Consider the following 17117-nt stretch of genomic DNA (forward strand, 5'->3'; position numbering starts at 1 on the left):
AGGGGCGTACATAAGTGCACTAGTGTGCCTTTCGTCCCCTGTCCAATTGTCTTTCCTTTCTCTCACTTATATATTTTCTTTCTTTCATATATCTTCTCTAAGTTCACTTTACCCTTATATATATTACTACGTGTCTATTTTTCTTCCTATGTATTTGTGTATTGGACAAATGAATAAAATAAAATAAAAATTCCCTAAAGCAACCTCATGAAACACCTCCCCCCTCCCCACCCGCTAGCAGACATAAGAACCTAAGAAGAGCCATGATGAATCAGGCCAAAGCCATCGGGTCCAGCATTCTGTGTCACACAGTGGCCCACCAGTTGTCCATGGGGATCTTGAGCAGAAAGAGAAGGCAAAACCCTCCCTTTCCCCTGACCCCCAACAAATGGTACTCAAGGGAATCCTGCCTGCCTCAACCAATATAGAGGCGGCACTTGGACATCCGTTTCAATAACCACCGAGACACTTGGCATCCATGAATCTGTCTAATCCTGCCTTGAAGCTATCAAGGCTGACAACTGTCGCTACCTCTTCTGGAAGGGAATTCCATCAACCAGCGACCCTCTGGGTGAAGAAATATTTCCCTTGATTTGTCCTCACTTTCTCACCTATGAGCTTTGGGGAATGCCCCCTCATCCTAGTATTGTATGATAAAGAAAATAATTTTTCTCTATCCACCTTTTCTATCCCATGCATGATTTTATACACTTCGATCAAGTCACCCCTTAAACGCCGTCTTTCAAGGCTGAAGAGACCAAGGCCTCCTTCCCTGGTGCCTTCCCCTCCAGGGCCGCCGGGAGCATCCAGACCTACCAGGCCCTGGGTGGTGGTGCAATTGAAGCCCAGGTTCCTGGCCTCCAGGCCACAGTCGAAGCCCTTCCGGTGCACGATCAGAGCTGTCTCGGTAGACGGCAAAGCCTCATCCTGGGGAGAAGAAAGCCTGTGTGCCACCTGGAAGCCCAGCAGGGGAAGGAGGCAAGGGCTGCCTAGGCCAAGGGCCTGGCTTCTCTCCTCACCTCTCCTTGCAACGTCCGAAGGTTGAGGAGGTGGAAGTCGCAGGGCACCGTGATGGAAAACGGTGCAAAGGACCTCAGGGCCGGAGCGGGGAGCCTTTCCTGGACAAGCGGCAGGGTCAGAACCTCCGCATTCAGGTGCATCGAGGTGATGTGGCTGAGCAGAGAGGGGAAGCTGGTGGGCTGACTCTCCTGGGCCTGCGGCGAGAATGAGAGAAGATGGAGGCGGCCCCTCGGCCTCCCAGGAGCCCCACACTATTGTCTACACCAGAAGTCTCCAACCTTGGTAACTTTATGAGGCGTGGACTTCAACTCCCAGAATTCCTCAGCCAGCATAACTTTATGAGGCGTGGACTTCAACTCCCAGAATTCCTCAGCCAGCATAACTTTATGAGGTATGGACTTCAACTCCCAGAATTCCTCAGCCAGCATAACTTTATGAGGCATGGACTTCAACTCCCAGAATTCCTCAGCCAGCATGGCTGGCTGAGGAATTCTGGGAGTTGAAGTCCACGCCTCATAAAGTTGCCAAAGATGGAGACCTCTCGTCTACACTATTGGGCTACTAAGCACTAGGCGGGGCTTACACCAACACACACGCACCAGCAGGGCAGGGAAAGGCCAGACTATACCACGAGACTATGTTTTACCTCTGGGCTTTCAACCTTGCTGCTGGGGAAGACCAAATCTCTCAGCACGGAGGCCAGTTTGGAAAAGAAGCTGGAGTTCTGGGGAACGGGGGGGAGGAGGGGGGGGCAGTGAGAATAGGGAGGTTACCAGGGAGAATGTCACTGCCTCAGACCGACACCCCTCGTGCACAGGAGGACGCTGGCCATTTATCTATCTATCTATCTATCTATCTATCTATCTATCTATCTATCTAATCTATCTATCTATCTATCTATTAGATTTGTATGCCATTCCTTTCCGTAGACTCGGGGCGGCTCACAACACAATAAAAACAGTTTATAACAAATCTAATAATTTACAATATAAAATATTTTAAAACCCCATTATTAAACAAACATACACACAAGCATACCATACATAAATTGTATAGGCCCGGGGGAGATATCTCAGTTCCCCCATGCCTGACGACAAAGGTGGGTTTTAAGGCGTTTGCGAAAGGCGAGGAGGGTAGGGGCAGTTCTAATCTCTAAGGGGAGCTGGTTCCAGAGAGTCGGGGCCGCCACAGAGAAGGCTCTTCCCCTGGGGCCTGCCAACCGACATTGTTTAGTTGGCCATTCCCTCAGCAGGGCCGGAAAGGAGCCGGCTCTGTTTCCTGGGACTGACTCACCTCCCTAGATCGTCTCTCCTTTATTTCTCTTAGCCCCTCTGCTAGGTCTAATATCTCTACTTATGTTTGTTCCCAACAGAGAGATCTCTCTGTTTAATCTCCTCCTTGTTACTGGATGGATTGTGTTTTCTCTCCTGCTGTCAACTGGAGGCCCTGTGTGTAAAGCCACACCCGCAACAAAATGCGGACCCTTGACTGGGAGGGAGGAATGCCTTCCCCTTTCTCTTCCGAAACAAACATTTTGTATTTCTCCCAGCACAAAAGGAGGCAGAGGCCAGCAACGGGGAAGGGTTGGGGCAAGACGGAAGGCTGAGGACCTTCTGGAACCAACTCCCCCCCCCCCCGGAGATTAGAACTGCCCCTCCCTCCCGGCTGAGGCTGCCCGGGCCCCTCCCCAGGGCTACTTTAAAGCCCTACATGGCATTGGACCAGATTACCTCCGGAACCGCCTGCTACCGCACGAATCCCAGCGACCGATAAGGTCCCACAGAGTTGGCCTTCTCCGGGTCCCGTCGACTAAACAATGTCGTTTGGCGGGCCCCAGGGGAAGAGCCTTCTCTGTGGCGGCCCCGACCCTCTGGAACCAACTCCCGCCAGAGATTAGAATTGCCCCCACCCTCCCTGTCTTTCGTAAACTACTCAAGACACATTTATACCGCCAGGCATGGGGGAGTTGAGATAGCTCTTCCCCCTAGGCCATTATAAGTTATGCATGGTATGTTTGTGTGTATGTTTGGTTTTATAATAGGGGGTTTTAGTTGTTTTTTATTATTGGATTGTACATGTTGTGTTTATTATTGTTGTTAGCGGAGAGGGGCGGCACACAAATCCAATAAATTATTATTATTATTATTATTCTACGCAGGGCTGCCCTGCCTTCCAAAGTCAAAGGAGGAAATCAGCTGGGCGCTCGATCGCAAGAAACACGTTTTGCTCACGGAAGGATTTGAGGTCATTTCCCCCCAATCCTCCTGAATTCCCAGCTCCACGAGACCTATCCGCAGGCACTGGAAAGGTTTCCCCAAGAAATCCTAAGCAAGGAAGGGGGCTCGATCCAGCCGGGCAGCTCTGGGACTTTCTACCTTGTTGGCCGAGCTGAATCGTTCCAGCAGGAGGCGGAAGCGATTGCAGGCCCGCTTGTTGTCCTTCAGGCCTTGTCCTAGTCCACGGTTATCATCCTGCATCAGACGCCGGTCCAAAATCACCTCCAGCTGGCCTGCCAATTAGGTGGAGAGAAAGCAAAAAGCCCCGGTTAGGAGGGGAGGGAGGCCGTCCCGCAACCAGGATCCCCCTCAACTCCTCCCAGGCCTCAGGCACAGCCCTCGTCCTCCCCGGCCTCTGGGCGCTTTTGCACCCGTCCAGCCATCACACTCACCACTGCTGAGGCTGGACACCCCCAAGGCCTGGGCCGTGTGCAGAGTCAAGCGGTGCTGGCTGTCCTGGATGTAGGCCATGACTGGCATGGGGAAGAAGTTGGCCTGGAGCGGCAGCTTCTTCAGGTACTGCCGGGGCTGCATCTTTATTATTATTATTATTATTATTATTATTATTATTATTATTATTATTATTATTAATAATTAGATTTGTATGCCGCCCCTCTCCGTAGACTCGGGGCGGCTCACAACAACAAGAACAATGTAAGAACAAATCTAATAATTTAAAAAATGCTAAAAACCCCATTATTAAAAACAAACATACACAAACATACCATGTATAAACTGTATAGGTCCGGGGGAGATGTCTCAGTTCCCCCATGCCTGACGGCAGAGATGGGTCTTAAGAACTTTACGAAAGGCAAGGAGGTTGGGGGCAGTTCTAATCTCTGGGGGGAGCTGGTTCCAGAGGGTCGGGGCCGCCACAGAGGAGGCTCTTCTCCTGGGTCTCACCAAACGACATTGTTTAGTCGACGGGACCCGGAGAAGGCCAACTCTGTGGGACCTAACCGGTCGCTGGGATTCGTGCGGCAGAAGGCGGTCCCGGAGGTATTCTGGTCCGATGCCATGAAAGGCTTTATAGGTCATAACCAACACTTTGAATTGTGACTGGAAATTGATCGGCAACCAATGCAGACTGCGGAGTGTTGGTGTGACATGGGCATGCCTTGGGAAGCCCATGATTGCTCTTGCAGCTGCATTCTGCACGATCTGAAGTTTCCGAACACATCTGTGTGGCAGGCAAAGGCACAGGGGGCTTCTCCAGCCGCATCAGGGAGGGAGGGGGTGGAGGGTGTCAAGGGTTGTTCAAGCTCCTGCCCGCCCTTTACCTGGAAGCCGTTCAGGTCGGTGAAGAACCTGCCCTGGTTCTCAATACTGCTGCTGAAGCGCAAAGCCAGCTCCCTGTTGACGTGGTCACGGATGTCCACCAGGCAGGAGATCTCCAGAGAGAGGCCGTCCACCCCTGCAGCCAGAGACGCCACGTGAGGGGACCAGAGAGAGGTGGGCTGCTAAGGTGGAAGAGTGACGCGTGCTCGTCCCCGTGGCTCTGAGTGCTAGCGGAGTCCAGCGCAATTCTGCTACCGCACCTGAGCCTGCGTCCGCGCAAGATTTCGCACCCTGCCCAGGTGCACTACCAGAATTGCGCTGGAGTCCGCTAGCACTCAGAGCCCCGGAGACGAGCACGCGTCACTCTTCCACCTTAGCAGCCCACCTCTGTGACCGGACCGCTCTGCGCAGCCCCGTCCCTCCCGCAGCAGGGCCCAAGTCCTCACCTGGCACATTGTAGAGTCGGACCACTTCCTCGACGTGCTGGTAGTAAATGGCTGCCTCTGAGAAAAAGGGGCCCTCGGTCACCCGCACCACCGGAGGGTCCTTGGGGGTGTAAGGCTGCAAAGAGGAAAACGTGGAGCCAATGCAAGTGGGGAAGGGGCTGCCCTCCAGTTTCATCTATTTCTAGCCTGCCTTTTGATAGCTTTTAATGACATCATATAATGCAATTTTTTGAAAATATTTGAAAACGTTATTTGAAAACATTAACAATTAAAGTGTTTTTGGAGAAATTCCAGACTCAAAAAGGCAGCAGAAGCGGCAGCAACTGTTCTGAAAGCCACGAACCATTAAACACTCTTTGTTGCACGTATCGAGTGTTAGGCGGAGCGTTTTCTCCGGAGAAGAGATGAGGGAGCCATCTGTCAAAGTCAGGCAAGCGCCGCTGACGTGAAAGCTCGGTGGCCCCCCCCCCCATGGCCACGGTTGGGATGCTCCTCCTCACCCACCTCCCCACCAACAGGCTGGGAGGCCCAGGGGCTGCTTGCAGGCAGGAGTTGCGCTGGCCTGGGCAATACAGCCGCTCTTATTTATTTATTTATTTAATTTATTTTGTCCAATACACAATGAGGGTTTTAGTGGGTATACAGTATATCTATATACGCATAGTAAAATACATGATGAAGGTTATAGAGGAGATACTCATAGTAAAATTTATCTAAGAAATAATAGAATAGAAGGTATAGTAATAGAACATATCAATGAAAGAATAGAAGAAGAGATATAGGAATAGAAGAAAGGTATAGGAGATATAGGAGAGCAATCGGACAGGGGACAGAAGGCACTCTAGTGCACTTGTACTCGCCCCTTACTGACCTCTTAGGAATCTGGATAGGTCAACCGTAGATAATCTAAGGGTAAAGTGTTGGGGGTTTGGGGATGACACTATGGAGTCCGGTAATGAGTTCCACGCTTCGACAACTCGGTTACTGAAGTCATATTTTTTACAGTCAAGTTTGGAGCGGTTAATATTAAGTTTAAATCTGTTGTGTGCTCTTGTGTTGTTGTGGCTGAAGCTGAAGTAGTCGCCGACAGGCAGGACGTTGCAGCATATGACCTTGTGGGCAATACTTAGATCTTGTTTAAGGCGTCTTAGTTCTAGGCTTTCTAGGCCCAGGATTGAAAGTCTAGTCTCGTAGGGTATTCTATTTCGAGTGGAGGAGTGAAGGGCTCTTCTGGTGAAGTATCTTTGGACATTTTCAAGGGTGTTAATGTCTGAGATGCGATATGGGTTCCAAACAGATGAGCTGCATTCGAGGATGGGTCTGGCGAAAGTTTTGTAAGCTCTGGTAAGCAGTGTGAGATGGCCAGAGCAGAAACTACGTAGGATTAGGTTTACAACTCTTGATGCCTTCTTGGCTATGTTGTTGCTGTGGGCTTTGGCACTTAAATCTTTTGTTATATATCTCATGCTGGAAACTGACAGGGAAGGGTCTCCTGCCTCCCACCAAGGCCGCCCTCTCCTCCTTGGGCTAAGAAATACAGTGTTTCATGTCCCTTTGGAAAGGCAGCGTCCATCATCCCGAGCAGCCCCAGCTGCATCTGCTTCCCTTGGCCCATCCTGTTTGCTGATCGACTCCCCCAGCAGCCAATCCGAGGAAGCCTCCCAGGAGGTGACCGGGACCTCAGGGACTTCCCCCTCACCGTTTTGGAAGCCAGCCAAGCAGTACATTTCATGGCCAATGAGCCTGCCCAAGGTATCCGAGTGAAGACCGCTTCCATCTCCCCCCTTCCCAGGTGGAAGTGAGCAGCCCCAGCCCTGGCCACCCCCTCGGACCTTGGCTTCCCCATCGGGCAGGAAGAGGTAGGCGCCACTCTTGTCCTTGGTCGTCCGGGTCCCGTAGACAAGGAACTGGCTGCTCAGCGGCTGGTCCTCTTTCTCACTGGCGCGACGCACACTCTGCAGCCCACAAGCCCAGGGTCAGTTTGTGCATTTCCTCCCGCTGCCCTCCCCCCCTCTCCTCCCCAGCCGCGTCCTCCCTGGGGGTCACCTTGAGGGAGCCATTCGCCCCGGAGAAACAGGCTCTCAGGTGCTGGTTCTCCAGGCAGAAGTCGTCTGCGGCCATGGACAGGACCTGCACAGGGAGGGCCTCGTGCTTGGGCCCGGCAATGTCACGGCCGTGCAAGAAGAGGCGCACTGAAGACTTCACCGTGTTGTGGCTATCAAAAGATTTGACCAGTTGCAGGACGGTGAGGCCCAGTGCCGGCAGGCGGATCATGACGGACACCTGTCAAGGAAGAATGAAATAAGCTGTCCTTCCAGGCCCATCCGTCCATGACATGAAGGGTAAGGCCAGAGCCAGGCTCTTCCATAAAGTCTGGGGGGGGGGGTACAGCCCCCTCATAGAGAAGGCCAAGCATCCACACACCTCCACGCCCCCTCCTCCCTTGGAAATGTCCCGGATTAATTGGAAGATGAAGTTCGGGGCCACACAACCTACCATCCCTCTGCAGCTGTGTGTGTTTAAATTTTTTTTAACATTTTTTATTTATTTTCTTAAAATTCACACACAATCTTACAAACATTTAACATATAGTAGTGGTTACAGTCATAGTTCCCTCTAAGCTGAGCAGTGAGCAATCGCTCACTTAAAAATCATCATCAACTCAGAGTTTTCCAAACCTGCCCAGAAGCCGAGAGGGAAGGAGAGAGAGAGGAAGAGAGAGAAACAGATAGAAAAGAGAGAGGAAGGAAGAGAGAAAGAAAATCAAAATCTAGTTTGAAACTAGCTCAACTATTTAAGTGGCATTTTGATATTGATAGAGTTGCCCTATTATGAGCTCACTGTTATAGACACACAGTACAGTATTTTATTTTGAAATTCTCTGAGGCAAAACAGGGTGGGTTTTTTATTTGTTTGTGTTGTGTTTGTTTAAAAATATTCGCAGAAAATCTGCGATTGGTTAAGACGCGGCTATTCAGAAAATAGCCGCGAAAGTTAAATGTGTGTCAGTTGGAAAAAGCCCGCGTTAAAAAGAGTATAAAAGGGCAACGGGTTAGCCGTTGCCCTCATTCCGGCAAATCTACCGTTCCAGTGTTCTCGTATTCTCTCTTGCCATGAATAAACCAGTTTGATTTAAACTACCGGAGTCCTGACTTTTCAGTGGCGACGAGGAGGTCGAACTCCCGCTAACGCAGCCATGAACTCGGCCATGGCTCCACCGCCGCCCGTATTCAACTCCGAGACGGAAGCTTGGACCTCGTATATGTCCAAATTCACATTTTTCTTGAAAGCGAGCAATCTACATGACGCCGATGACGAGAGGAAGAAAGCTATATTCCTCGCTTATTGCGGCACAGAAGTTTACAGCCTAGCCTCTACGCTCGTTGACCCAGACACCCTGGAAACCGTCGCATGGTCAACTCTACAAGCAAAACTTGCCGCTCATTACCAGCCGACGACTCCTGTCCGCGTATACCGCCATCAATTCGCTCAGATGAGGCAAGCGGACGGGGAATCCACCAACGATTTTATAACTCGCCTACGCGCACTCCTCCCGAAGTGCAAATACAAGGATCCAGAGGAACAGCTGATTGACCGCCTTATTTTCGGTCTAACCAATATCACGCTCCAGAAGAAATACTTAGTTGATGAGGATGCCTCTCTCCAAGACATTCTTAAGGCAGCAAAAGCCTCCGAGGTATCTGAAACATCTGTTGCCGAAATTAAACGCGCAACCTCAACCGTTCATCACATTCCTGATGAATCACCTTGGCACGCCTGCCCTCCTGATGAAAAACACTCAGAATCCGCTACTCCAGACGACACCTGTCTCCAAATCCGAAGAGCCTCCGACCATGACGCCAAAGAAGCCTCCCGTGCAGACAGATGTGCCGGCTGCAACGGAAATCACCCTCGTTTTCGCTGCCATTTCAAGGACGCCTATTGCCGCCGTTGCCAGCGCCGCGGCCACATCGCTGAAGTCTGCCGCGCCGCCAACCCAACTCCAGCAACTCAGCAAAACCAACGACCCTATTTTTCACCGAGGAATCGACGACCACCGTTTTCGCGCAACGTTTCCCGCCCGGCTGACAACCCGCCCTCTTCTAACCAACGAGGTAACTCCCCTTCTTCCGTAAACTGCAATTTTCCCGCTGCGGAAAACAAGCTATTTGTTTCTCTTTTCCTCAACGGCCACCCCTGCCAAATGGAATTAGACACCGGTTCCAGACATTCCATAATGCCTTGGGAAAAACTTAAATTATATTTACCTCGTGTAAAACAAACTGACTTGCAACCTTGGGAACCGGGTTTGAGTGATTTTCAGGGCCATTCAATTCCAGTATTAGGGTGCTTAAATGTTCCTATTGCGTTTAAAAAATTTCAAGGGTTTTTACCTCTGTTAGTGGTTGACGGTCCTAAACACTCCTTACTGGGACTTAGATGGTTACAACCTTTAGGTATTGAAATTTCAGGGGTTAACAATGTATGTGACTCTTTTGACCCAAATGATTTATTGAAAGAATTTCCCGAAGTTTTTTCTAGCACTCTGGGTAAATATACAGGCAGCCCCATTTCGTTTAATTTGGACCCAAATATTTCGCCTATCCGATTGAAGCCCCGCAGAATCCCCATTCCACTTTTGCCTAAAGTGGATGAACAATTGGACAAATTAATAGCTCAGGGCATTTTAGTTCCCACTGATCATGCCAAATGGGAAACTCCTATTGTAACGCCCGTTAAGCCGGATGGCTCTATTAGAATTTGCGCAGATTATAAAGCCACGATTAATAAAGCACTACAGCATAATGCCTATCCAATCCCAGTAGTGCAACAACTCTTGCACACCTTAGGAAATGGGTCCATCTTCGCGAAGTTGGACCTGGCACAGGCATATCAACAGCTCACCGTAGATCAGGACACCTCTGAGGCCCAGACAATCGTAACTCATAGAGGTGCCTTTAAATGCACCCGGCTCCAGTTTGGAGTCTCTACCGCCCCAGGTATCTTTCAGGGTCTGATGGAACGCATTTTAAATAATATTCCTGGGGTCGTTCCATATTTCGACGACGTATTAATATCAGCCACATCCAAATCTGAGTTATGGGACAGAATCAGGCGCGTTTTAACCAAATTTAAAGAAACAGGGCTCCATTTAAAAGCAGACAAATGTTCTTGGGCTGTGCCCAAAGTTGAATTCTTGGGTTTTACAATAGATCGTTTTGGAATTCACCCCACTAATGACAAAGTTGATGCCATAAGAAATGCCCCCATCCCTTCAGATAAGACAGACTTACAAGCATTCCTAGGACTCCTTAACTTTTATTCCGTCTTTCTTAAACAGAAAGCGACGGTGGCAGAACCGCTTCATAACCTCCTAAAGAAAGACTCTGCCTGGACGTGGGGACCAAAAGAACAAGCCGCTTTCCAAGCAGTAAAAAATTTACTTTCCTCCAACAGTGTCCTAGTGCAATATAATGTAGCTATGCCCTTATCCCTAACCTGCGACGCTTCACCGTTCGGCATAGGAGCCGTTCTCAGCCATAACTTTCCGGACGGCACAGAAGCCCCAATAGCTTATTATTCTAAAACTCTTTCGGCAGCTGAAAGGAATTACTCCCAGCTCGACAAGGAGGCGTTAGCCCTTGTCGCTGGAGTTAAACGTTTTCATTATTACCTTTGTGGTCGGCCCTTTACATTAATCACCGACCATAAACCGCTTTTAGGCATTTTGGCGGGAAACAAACAAACTCCCGCCTTTCTTTCTCCTCGCATGACTCGTTGGACTATTTTTTTAGCCGCTTACAATTATACATTAATCCACAGGGGGGGGAAAGACATAGGAAATGCTGATGCATTAAGCAGGTGCCCCCAAACAGAATTAGTCAGTGATCCAGCCCCTGCCTCAAGCGTTTTATTAATTGAAACTAGTAAACAAACGTTATTAACAGCAACAGAAATAGCCAATCAGACACAAGCAGATCCAATTTTGAAATACATTAAACAATGGATATTAAAGGGATGGCCAATTGAACAACAACCAAACCAATTTCAACCTTTTAAGAATAGACAGTTTGAATTAAATGTGTTAAAAGATTGTATATTGTGGGGAGACAGGGTTGTTATTCCAAAATCTTTACAGAAGCAAGCATTGCAGTTATTGCATATAGGTCACCCAGGAATAGTCAAAATGAAAACTATTGCCAGAAGTCATTTATGGTGGCCAGGTTTGGACAAGGACATAGAGTCATGGGTGGGTGGTTGTATACCCTGCCAGAGAACAAGACCCAACCCACCAAAAGTCACACCATCAGAGTGGCCAACACCAAGAGGGCCCTGGTCTAGAATACATATTGACTTTGCAGGACCAATCAGGGGCCAATCCTTTTTACTGGTTGTGGATGCATACTCCAAGTGGCTGGAAATTGAACTCATGGCATCCACAACTACTAGTGCAACTATAAAGGCATTAAGGAAAATGTTTGCCACACATGGTATTCCAGATATTTTGGTATCTGACAACGGGCCTCAGTTAACAGCCCGTCAAATGGAACTATTTCTTGCAGACCAGGGCATAAAGCATGTGCTCACTCCACCTCATTTTCCCCAAGCTAATGGGCAAGCAGAACGAATGGTTAGAACCACAAAGGAAGCATTAAACAAAGCACCATTAGGAGATTGGCAACAACAAATTGATGAATTTTTAACCATTCAGCATATTACGCCGTCAGCGTCTACAAACAAAAGCCCGGCAGAACTTTTAATGGGCAGAAACCTTCGTTCCAAATTAGACAGAATTCACCCAAATTACCAGAATGACCAAAAAGAAATAAAACTACAAAGTGAGAGACAGTTTAACATCGGGGATTTAATTTATGCCAAAGACTATGATTCGAATGATAAATGGAAAGATGGAACAGTATTGGATAAAACAGGTTTAAAAACATATGTTGTAATATTAACAGATGGGCGCAGTTGGCATCGGCATGTCGACCAACTACGCAAAAGAATTAAGACTAACTCAGACATTTTGCCTACTGTAGACAAACCAATAGAGGACTTACCAGAACCACCTCGAGACTCCAGCGATGGCTGCTTGTTGCCCCTGGCGGCCGGCGAAGATCAAAATGCATCATCGCAACCAGGCCCGTCAGAGACTAGCCTTAGCGGAGCAACGGAGCCAGCCGTCCAGGCAAGCAGCTCCCAGCAAAATGAACTGCGCAGGTCCCAGAGATCTGTAAAGCCACCAATCCGTTTGCAGGACTATGTGACGTGGATTAACACGTAATCATGGTCTCAGCCGAAGAGGGAGGGGTGTTGTGTTTGTTTAAAAATATTCGCAGAAAATCTGCGATTGGTTAAGACGCGGCTATTCAGAAAATAGCCGCGAAAGTTAAATGTGTGTCAGTTGGAAAAAGCCCGCGTTAAAAAGAGTATAAAAGAGCAACGGGTTAGCCGTTGCCCTCATTCCGGCAAATCTACCGTTCCAGTGTTCTCGTATTCTCTCTTGCCATGAATAAACCAGTTTGATTTAAACTACCGGAGTCCTGACTTTTCAGTTTGTTTGTTTATTATTTCTGTGCCGCCCAGTCCCAAAGGGACTGCTGCTCAGACACTATACGTTTCCGCCCACCCCCCCCAAAAAATTAGAGGGAACACTGGTTACAGTTACCCCTCTCATCTTAGAAGATTCATTTTTAATACAGAAAAAGAATATGCTATTAATCTAAATGAAAAGAAGAATATTGTTCAAACATTCTAATAATAGAAAAGTTAAGTTAATAAAAAAAGAGAAAGTATAAAATCATTTTGGTATATTCATACGTTTCTCATATTGTTCACTTTTTATTTTTATCTATCCACTTAAAAACTTTATTCCAAATAGTATAAAATTCATATTCTTCTTGGTCATTCAACCTCAATTTTCTTTATTACCTCTTCTTTTTTGGGGATATTTTCCCCCTGCAGCTGCATGTGTTTAAAAAACGCTCTGTAGATCTGGCAAGATTTGCCTCCGTCGTCCCCACCTCCCCTGCCAATTCTCCCACAGTACCTGGAAGACATCCGGCACCATGTCTGTGGCCGACTGCCACTGGGCGCTCAGCTGCACGGCCAGGGGCTGCCCTTCCTCGTCCAGGACGCAGATCCGAGGGGTGTCCACCAGCAGCGAAACCACCGTCAGGCGCTCCTGCTCCAGGGGGTTGAATACCACCACGAACCTGCGAGAGGGCAGAGAGGTTGGCAAGTTCTGTTCCGGGCCCCACCAGCAGCAGAGCTCAGTCTGGGTTGTTGCTGGACCCCCACCACTCCCACCCGCCTCCTTCTCCCACCTGGGTGTGGCGTCCAGTTTGATCACCGTTTTCTCCGGCAGGGAGTCCTGGTTGAGGCGGGTCTCATCCTGGAAGGAAGAAGGAGACCGAGCGTGTCCCAAACGGGCTCCCACCCCTTTGCCAACATTCCTCCGGGCGCAAAGGCAGAGGGGAGAGGAGAGCTCACTGTGCCAAGGAAGGGCATGGCCACGTCATAGTGGTAGGCCTCTTTGTCTGCCAGGACCAAGTAATGGGCAGCGTTGATGATGACCCTCTTGGCATTCATCAGCGAGTGAAGCAGTCTGTGACGGAACGAGGAAAGGGTCAAGCGGAGCACGAAGCTGAGCTCTGTGGCCCCCCATTCGGCAGACCAGCTTGACCCCTACCTGACACCATAGTCCACCACGACAGCTTCCTTGGCCGTGCCAGTAATGGCATCGTGATGCTGGAAGAGTCCCAGATTGCGCCGGGCGTCTGTGAGCAGGGCATAATCGGACAGCGGGTACTTGCTCTCCATGCCAGCATGGCGGGCGTGACTCAGAGCCAGGCTGTACAAGGTCTCGGCAGCCCTGGGGCAACAGGACAGAGCAGTCTTATGGGGGATGCAATTTTGGGTTGCGGTTCCCCGGCAGGGCCCCTCCACCTCCTCAGCGGGCCACTCACCGGAGATGGGCCTCCAGCACTCTGCCCATGCTCTTGTAGAACGGCCGGGAAGTGTAGTAGCCGGTCCAGTAGTGGTCCTCCCGGTCTGCGTAGGAAAAAAAGTCCCCACTGAGCACTGGGAAGCCAGGCGGGCGCATGCCTGGGACGATGCCCATCTGCTTGTAGAGGGCATCAAAGTAGTCCGAGAGTGTCCCGAACTGGGCCTGCGGGAGAGAGTGAGCACCGGGTCAGGGGCCAGGACCTCAGTGAGGCAGCCGCCCACCCCCCGCCTGCATCCTCCTTTCCTACCTGTACGTGCAGCTCTGGACGGGCATTCAGGAAGTCGAAGAGACGCTGGTAATTGAGGAACTGGGCATCCCACTCTTGGGGCTTGTCGTAGCGGAAGTCATCTCCCAAGGGCACCAGCAGGACGCTGCTTCGGAAAAGCTTCGACTTCTTCCGGTACTGGTCAAGCAGAAGCTGTGCCCTGCGGAGGGAGGGAGCCAGGCAGGCTGACCACCAGGGCAAGCACAGGTGGGCACGAAGGGAGGGCCGCAAGGGCAGGTAAGAGGCGGGGCCGGTCCCAAGAGCCCCTCTCGGTCACTCACCGCTCGGCCACATTGCTACTGGTGATGGCCTTGGGGGGAACTTTCCAGGGGCAGTTGATGCGCCCGCCTGGCAGCCTCTTGAAGTCAAATTGGCAGCAGACTTTCGGGTCAGGCCCACAAGTGTGGGGCACATCGTAACTGTAGAAAGGCATCATGTGGCAGAGGAGGTCTGTGTTGGAATCCGGATCTGGGGGGAGGGGGCAAGTCAGAGGGGATTCACATTCTCCCGCCTGCCCAATCAGCCCCGTGGACTGAAGCAGCCCAGCCGAGTGACGTGGGGAGGCATCGCACCCGCCTGACGGGAAGAGAGCTCTATGGTTTGGCAGGGGAGGGAGAGGGAGGGCGATAGGAAGAGAAGGAAGGTGGGCTGGATACGTTGGCTGCCTTCCGCTGTTTGTAAAATTAATGAAGGTGGGACACAAATAGATAATTCCGGGGGGGGGGGGCTGCCCTGGTCCCCGGGGAAGAAGAGCGAGCCTCACCCCAGCTCTGTCTCCAGATGAACTCCAGGCTCTGGGTGGCTGCAAAGTGCTTCTTGATGGCATAGTGGACCCTCTGGATGAGCATGCTGGTCAGGTTCGCCCGGCGCAGGAGATAAGGCATGGTGGCACTGTGGCCAAAGGGATCCACTGCCCAGCCAGAGCGTGGCGTCACTCCTGCCAGAGAGAGAGGAGAGATCACCCCAAGAGATCACCAGCAGGCAACGCCCTCACTGGCAGGAGGGAAGGGTTGTCATGAGGGGGGGGGGTGTTCCCAGATGTGGGAGGGATCCTCTGGTTCCCACACTGTTTTCTCAATGGTGTGTCTTCAATCTCCCCCCACCCACCCCCATCCTCAGCCTTTGCAGACAAAGCCAGGGTGGCTGCTCTCCTATACCTTTGTTCTATTACTTTATCTTCTTTTCTATTATTTCTTAGATATATTTTACTATGAGTATCTCCTCTATAACCTTCATCATGTATTTTACTATGTGTATATAGATATATACCCATTAAAACCCTCATTGTGTATTGGACAAAATAAATAAGTAAATAAAATAAATAAATCCACAGCCTTTGCAGACAAAGCCAGGGTGGCTGCTCCCCTTCAAATGCAAGGAAAGGCAAGACTGGGGGGGGGGGGCACCCACACATACCCAAATGTCCTCCATCCACTCTGAGGATGGATGGGGCAGTCAGGGTTGCCTGGCCTATTATTTTTATTTTATTTTATTTATTTTGTCCAATACACAATAATACACAATGAAGGTTATAGAGGATATAGTAGAGAAGATATATGAAATATAGGAGAGACTACAGGACAGGGGACGGAAGGCACTCTAGTGCGCTTATGCACGCCCCTATAATGACCTCTTAGGAATCTGGAGAGGTCAACTGTGGACAGTCTAAGGGTAAAGTGTTGGGGGTTAGGGGATGACACTACAGAGTCCAGTAATGAGTTCCACACTTCGACGACTCGATTACTAAAGTCGTATTTCTTGCAGTAAAGTTTGGAGTGGTTAATATTGAGCTTGAATATTTTGTGTGCTGAAGCTGAAGTAGTCTTTGACAGGCAGGACATTGCAGCATATGATCTTGTGTGCAATACTTAGATCATGTTTAAGGCGGCGGCGTTCTAAGCTTTCAAGACCCGGGATTGAAAGTCTAGTTTCATAGGGGATTCTGTTTCGGGTAGAGGAGTGAAGGGCTCTTCTGGTGAAGTATCTTTGGACATTTTCGAGGGTGTTAATGTCAGAAATGACATATGGGTTCCAAACAGATGAGCTGTATTCTAGGATGGGTCTGGCGAAATTCCTCAATTGAGATGCCTTCAGAGGCAGGCCTGAGATTTGTGCCCTCATTTAGAGGAAGGCTGCCCTCACTGGTTCCTCTCTTCTGTGCTGGTGGGACCCTTTCTGGTCTTCAGGATATTTTACCTCCTCCTCCATCAAACCAAGAAATTAACTGTGGCTCTGCATCAGGCTCTGCATCCACCACCCCTTCAAAGAAGGAGTGGCCAGTTGAATATAGTCCAAGCCAGCCTTTTGCAAAGAGTTTGAGTGTTTTGGCTCAAGGCCTTTGTGGTTATAGCCATCAGGAAGGGAACAGGAGAGAGTGCTCAGTGAAAGGGCTTTTCAGGCTTTTATATTTCACTTAGACTTATTTAGTGAACAGAGAAATCTATTGGATGAAAAAAATAAAGGCTTTTAAGCTAAAATAAAACTTGCATCGTTCAATTCCTTAGGTTATGTTATTAGGCACTCCTTAGAGCACTATTTCCCAACCTTGGCAACTTGAAGTGATCTGGACTTCAACTCCCAGAATTCCCCAGCCAGCATTCGCTGGCTGGGGAATTCTGGGAGTTGAAGTCCATATCTCTTCAAGTTGCCAAGGTTGGGAAACACTGCCTTTGAGTAATGGAGGTGTAAAGATATAGAAGGAACGATAGGTCTAGATGGGTGGCGTAACATAGAAACATAGAAACATAGAAGTCTGACGGCAGAAAAAGACCTCATGGTCCATCTAGTCTGCCCTTATACTATTTTCTGTATTTTATCTTAGG

The 17117-nt window shown here is 49.6% G+C and overlaps 1 protein-coding gene across 4 annotated transcripts in view; it reads right to left on the reverse strand.

The window, feature by feature from the left end:
- The window catches only part of MAN2A2 (mannosidase alpha class 2A member 2), a 40726-nt gene that overhangs the window by 1931 nt on the left and 21678 nt on the right, over positions 1–17117 (reverse strand). Inside the window, exons 6-22 of one of the 4 annotated variants that reach the window (XM_070763536.1) lie at positions 15059–15232; positions 14577–14763; positions 14278–14455; positions 13990–14192; positions 13713–13895; positions 13514–13628; positions 13348–13415; positions 13071–13236; positions 7067–7303; positions 6853–6975; positions 5021–5135; positions 4577–4710; positions 3689–3830; positions 3396–3529; positions 1667–1744; positions 1020–1214; positions 817–927 (exon numbers count right to left, since the gene is read on the reverse strand). In XM_070763536.1, the coding sequence (XP_070619637.1) occupies positions 817–927; positions 1020–1214; positions 1667–1744; positions 3396–3529; positions 3689–3830; positions 4577–4710; positions 5021–5135; positions 6853–6975; positions 7067–7303; positions 13071–13236; positions 13348–13415; positions 13514–13628; positions 13713–13895; positions 13990–14192; positions 14278–14455; positions 14577–14763; positions 15059–15232 (2543 nt within the window). The remainder of the gene's footprint in view (positions 1–816; positions 928–1019; positions 1215–1666; positions 1745–3395; positions 3530–3688; positions 3831–4576; positions 4711–5020; positions 5136–6852; positions 6976–7066; positions 7304–13070; positions 13237–13347; positions 13416–13513; positions 13629–13712; positions 13896–13989; positions 14193–14277; positions 14456–14576; positions 14764–15058; positions 15233–17117) is intronic. The other 3 variants (XR_011560044.1, XM_070763534.1, XM_070763535.1) reach the window with 3 other exon arrangements.

The sequence above is a fragment of the Erythrolamprus reginae genome, chromosome 10 (genome assembly GCF_031021105.1).
Source record: "Erythrolamprus reginae isolate rEryReg1 chromosome 10, rEryReg1.hap1, whole genome shotgun sequence".
Taxonomy (NCBI): Eukaryota; Metazoa; Chordata; class Lepidosauria; order Squamata; family Dipsadidae; genus Erythrolamprus; species Erythrolamprus reginae.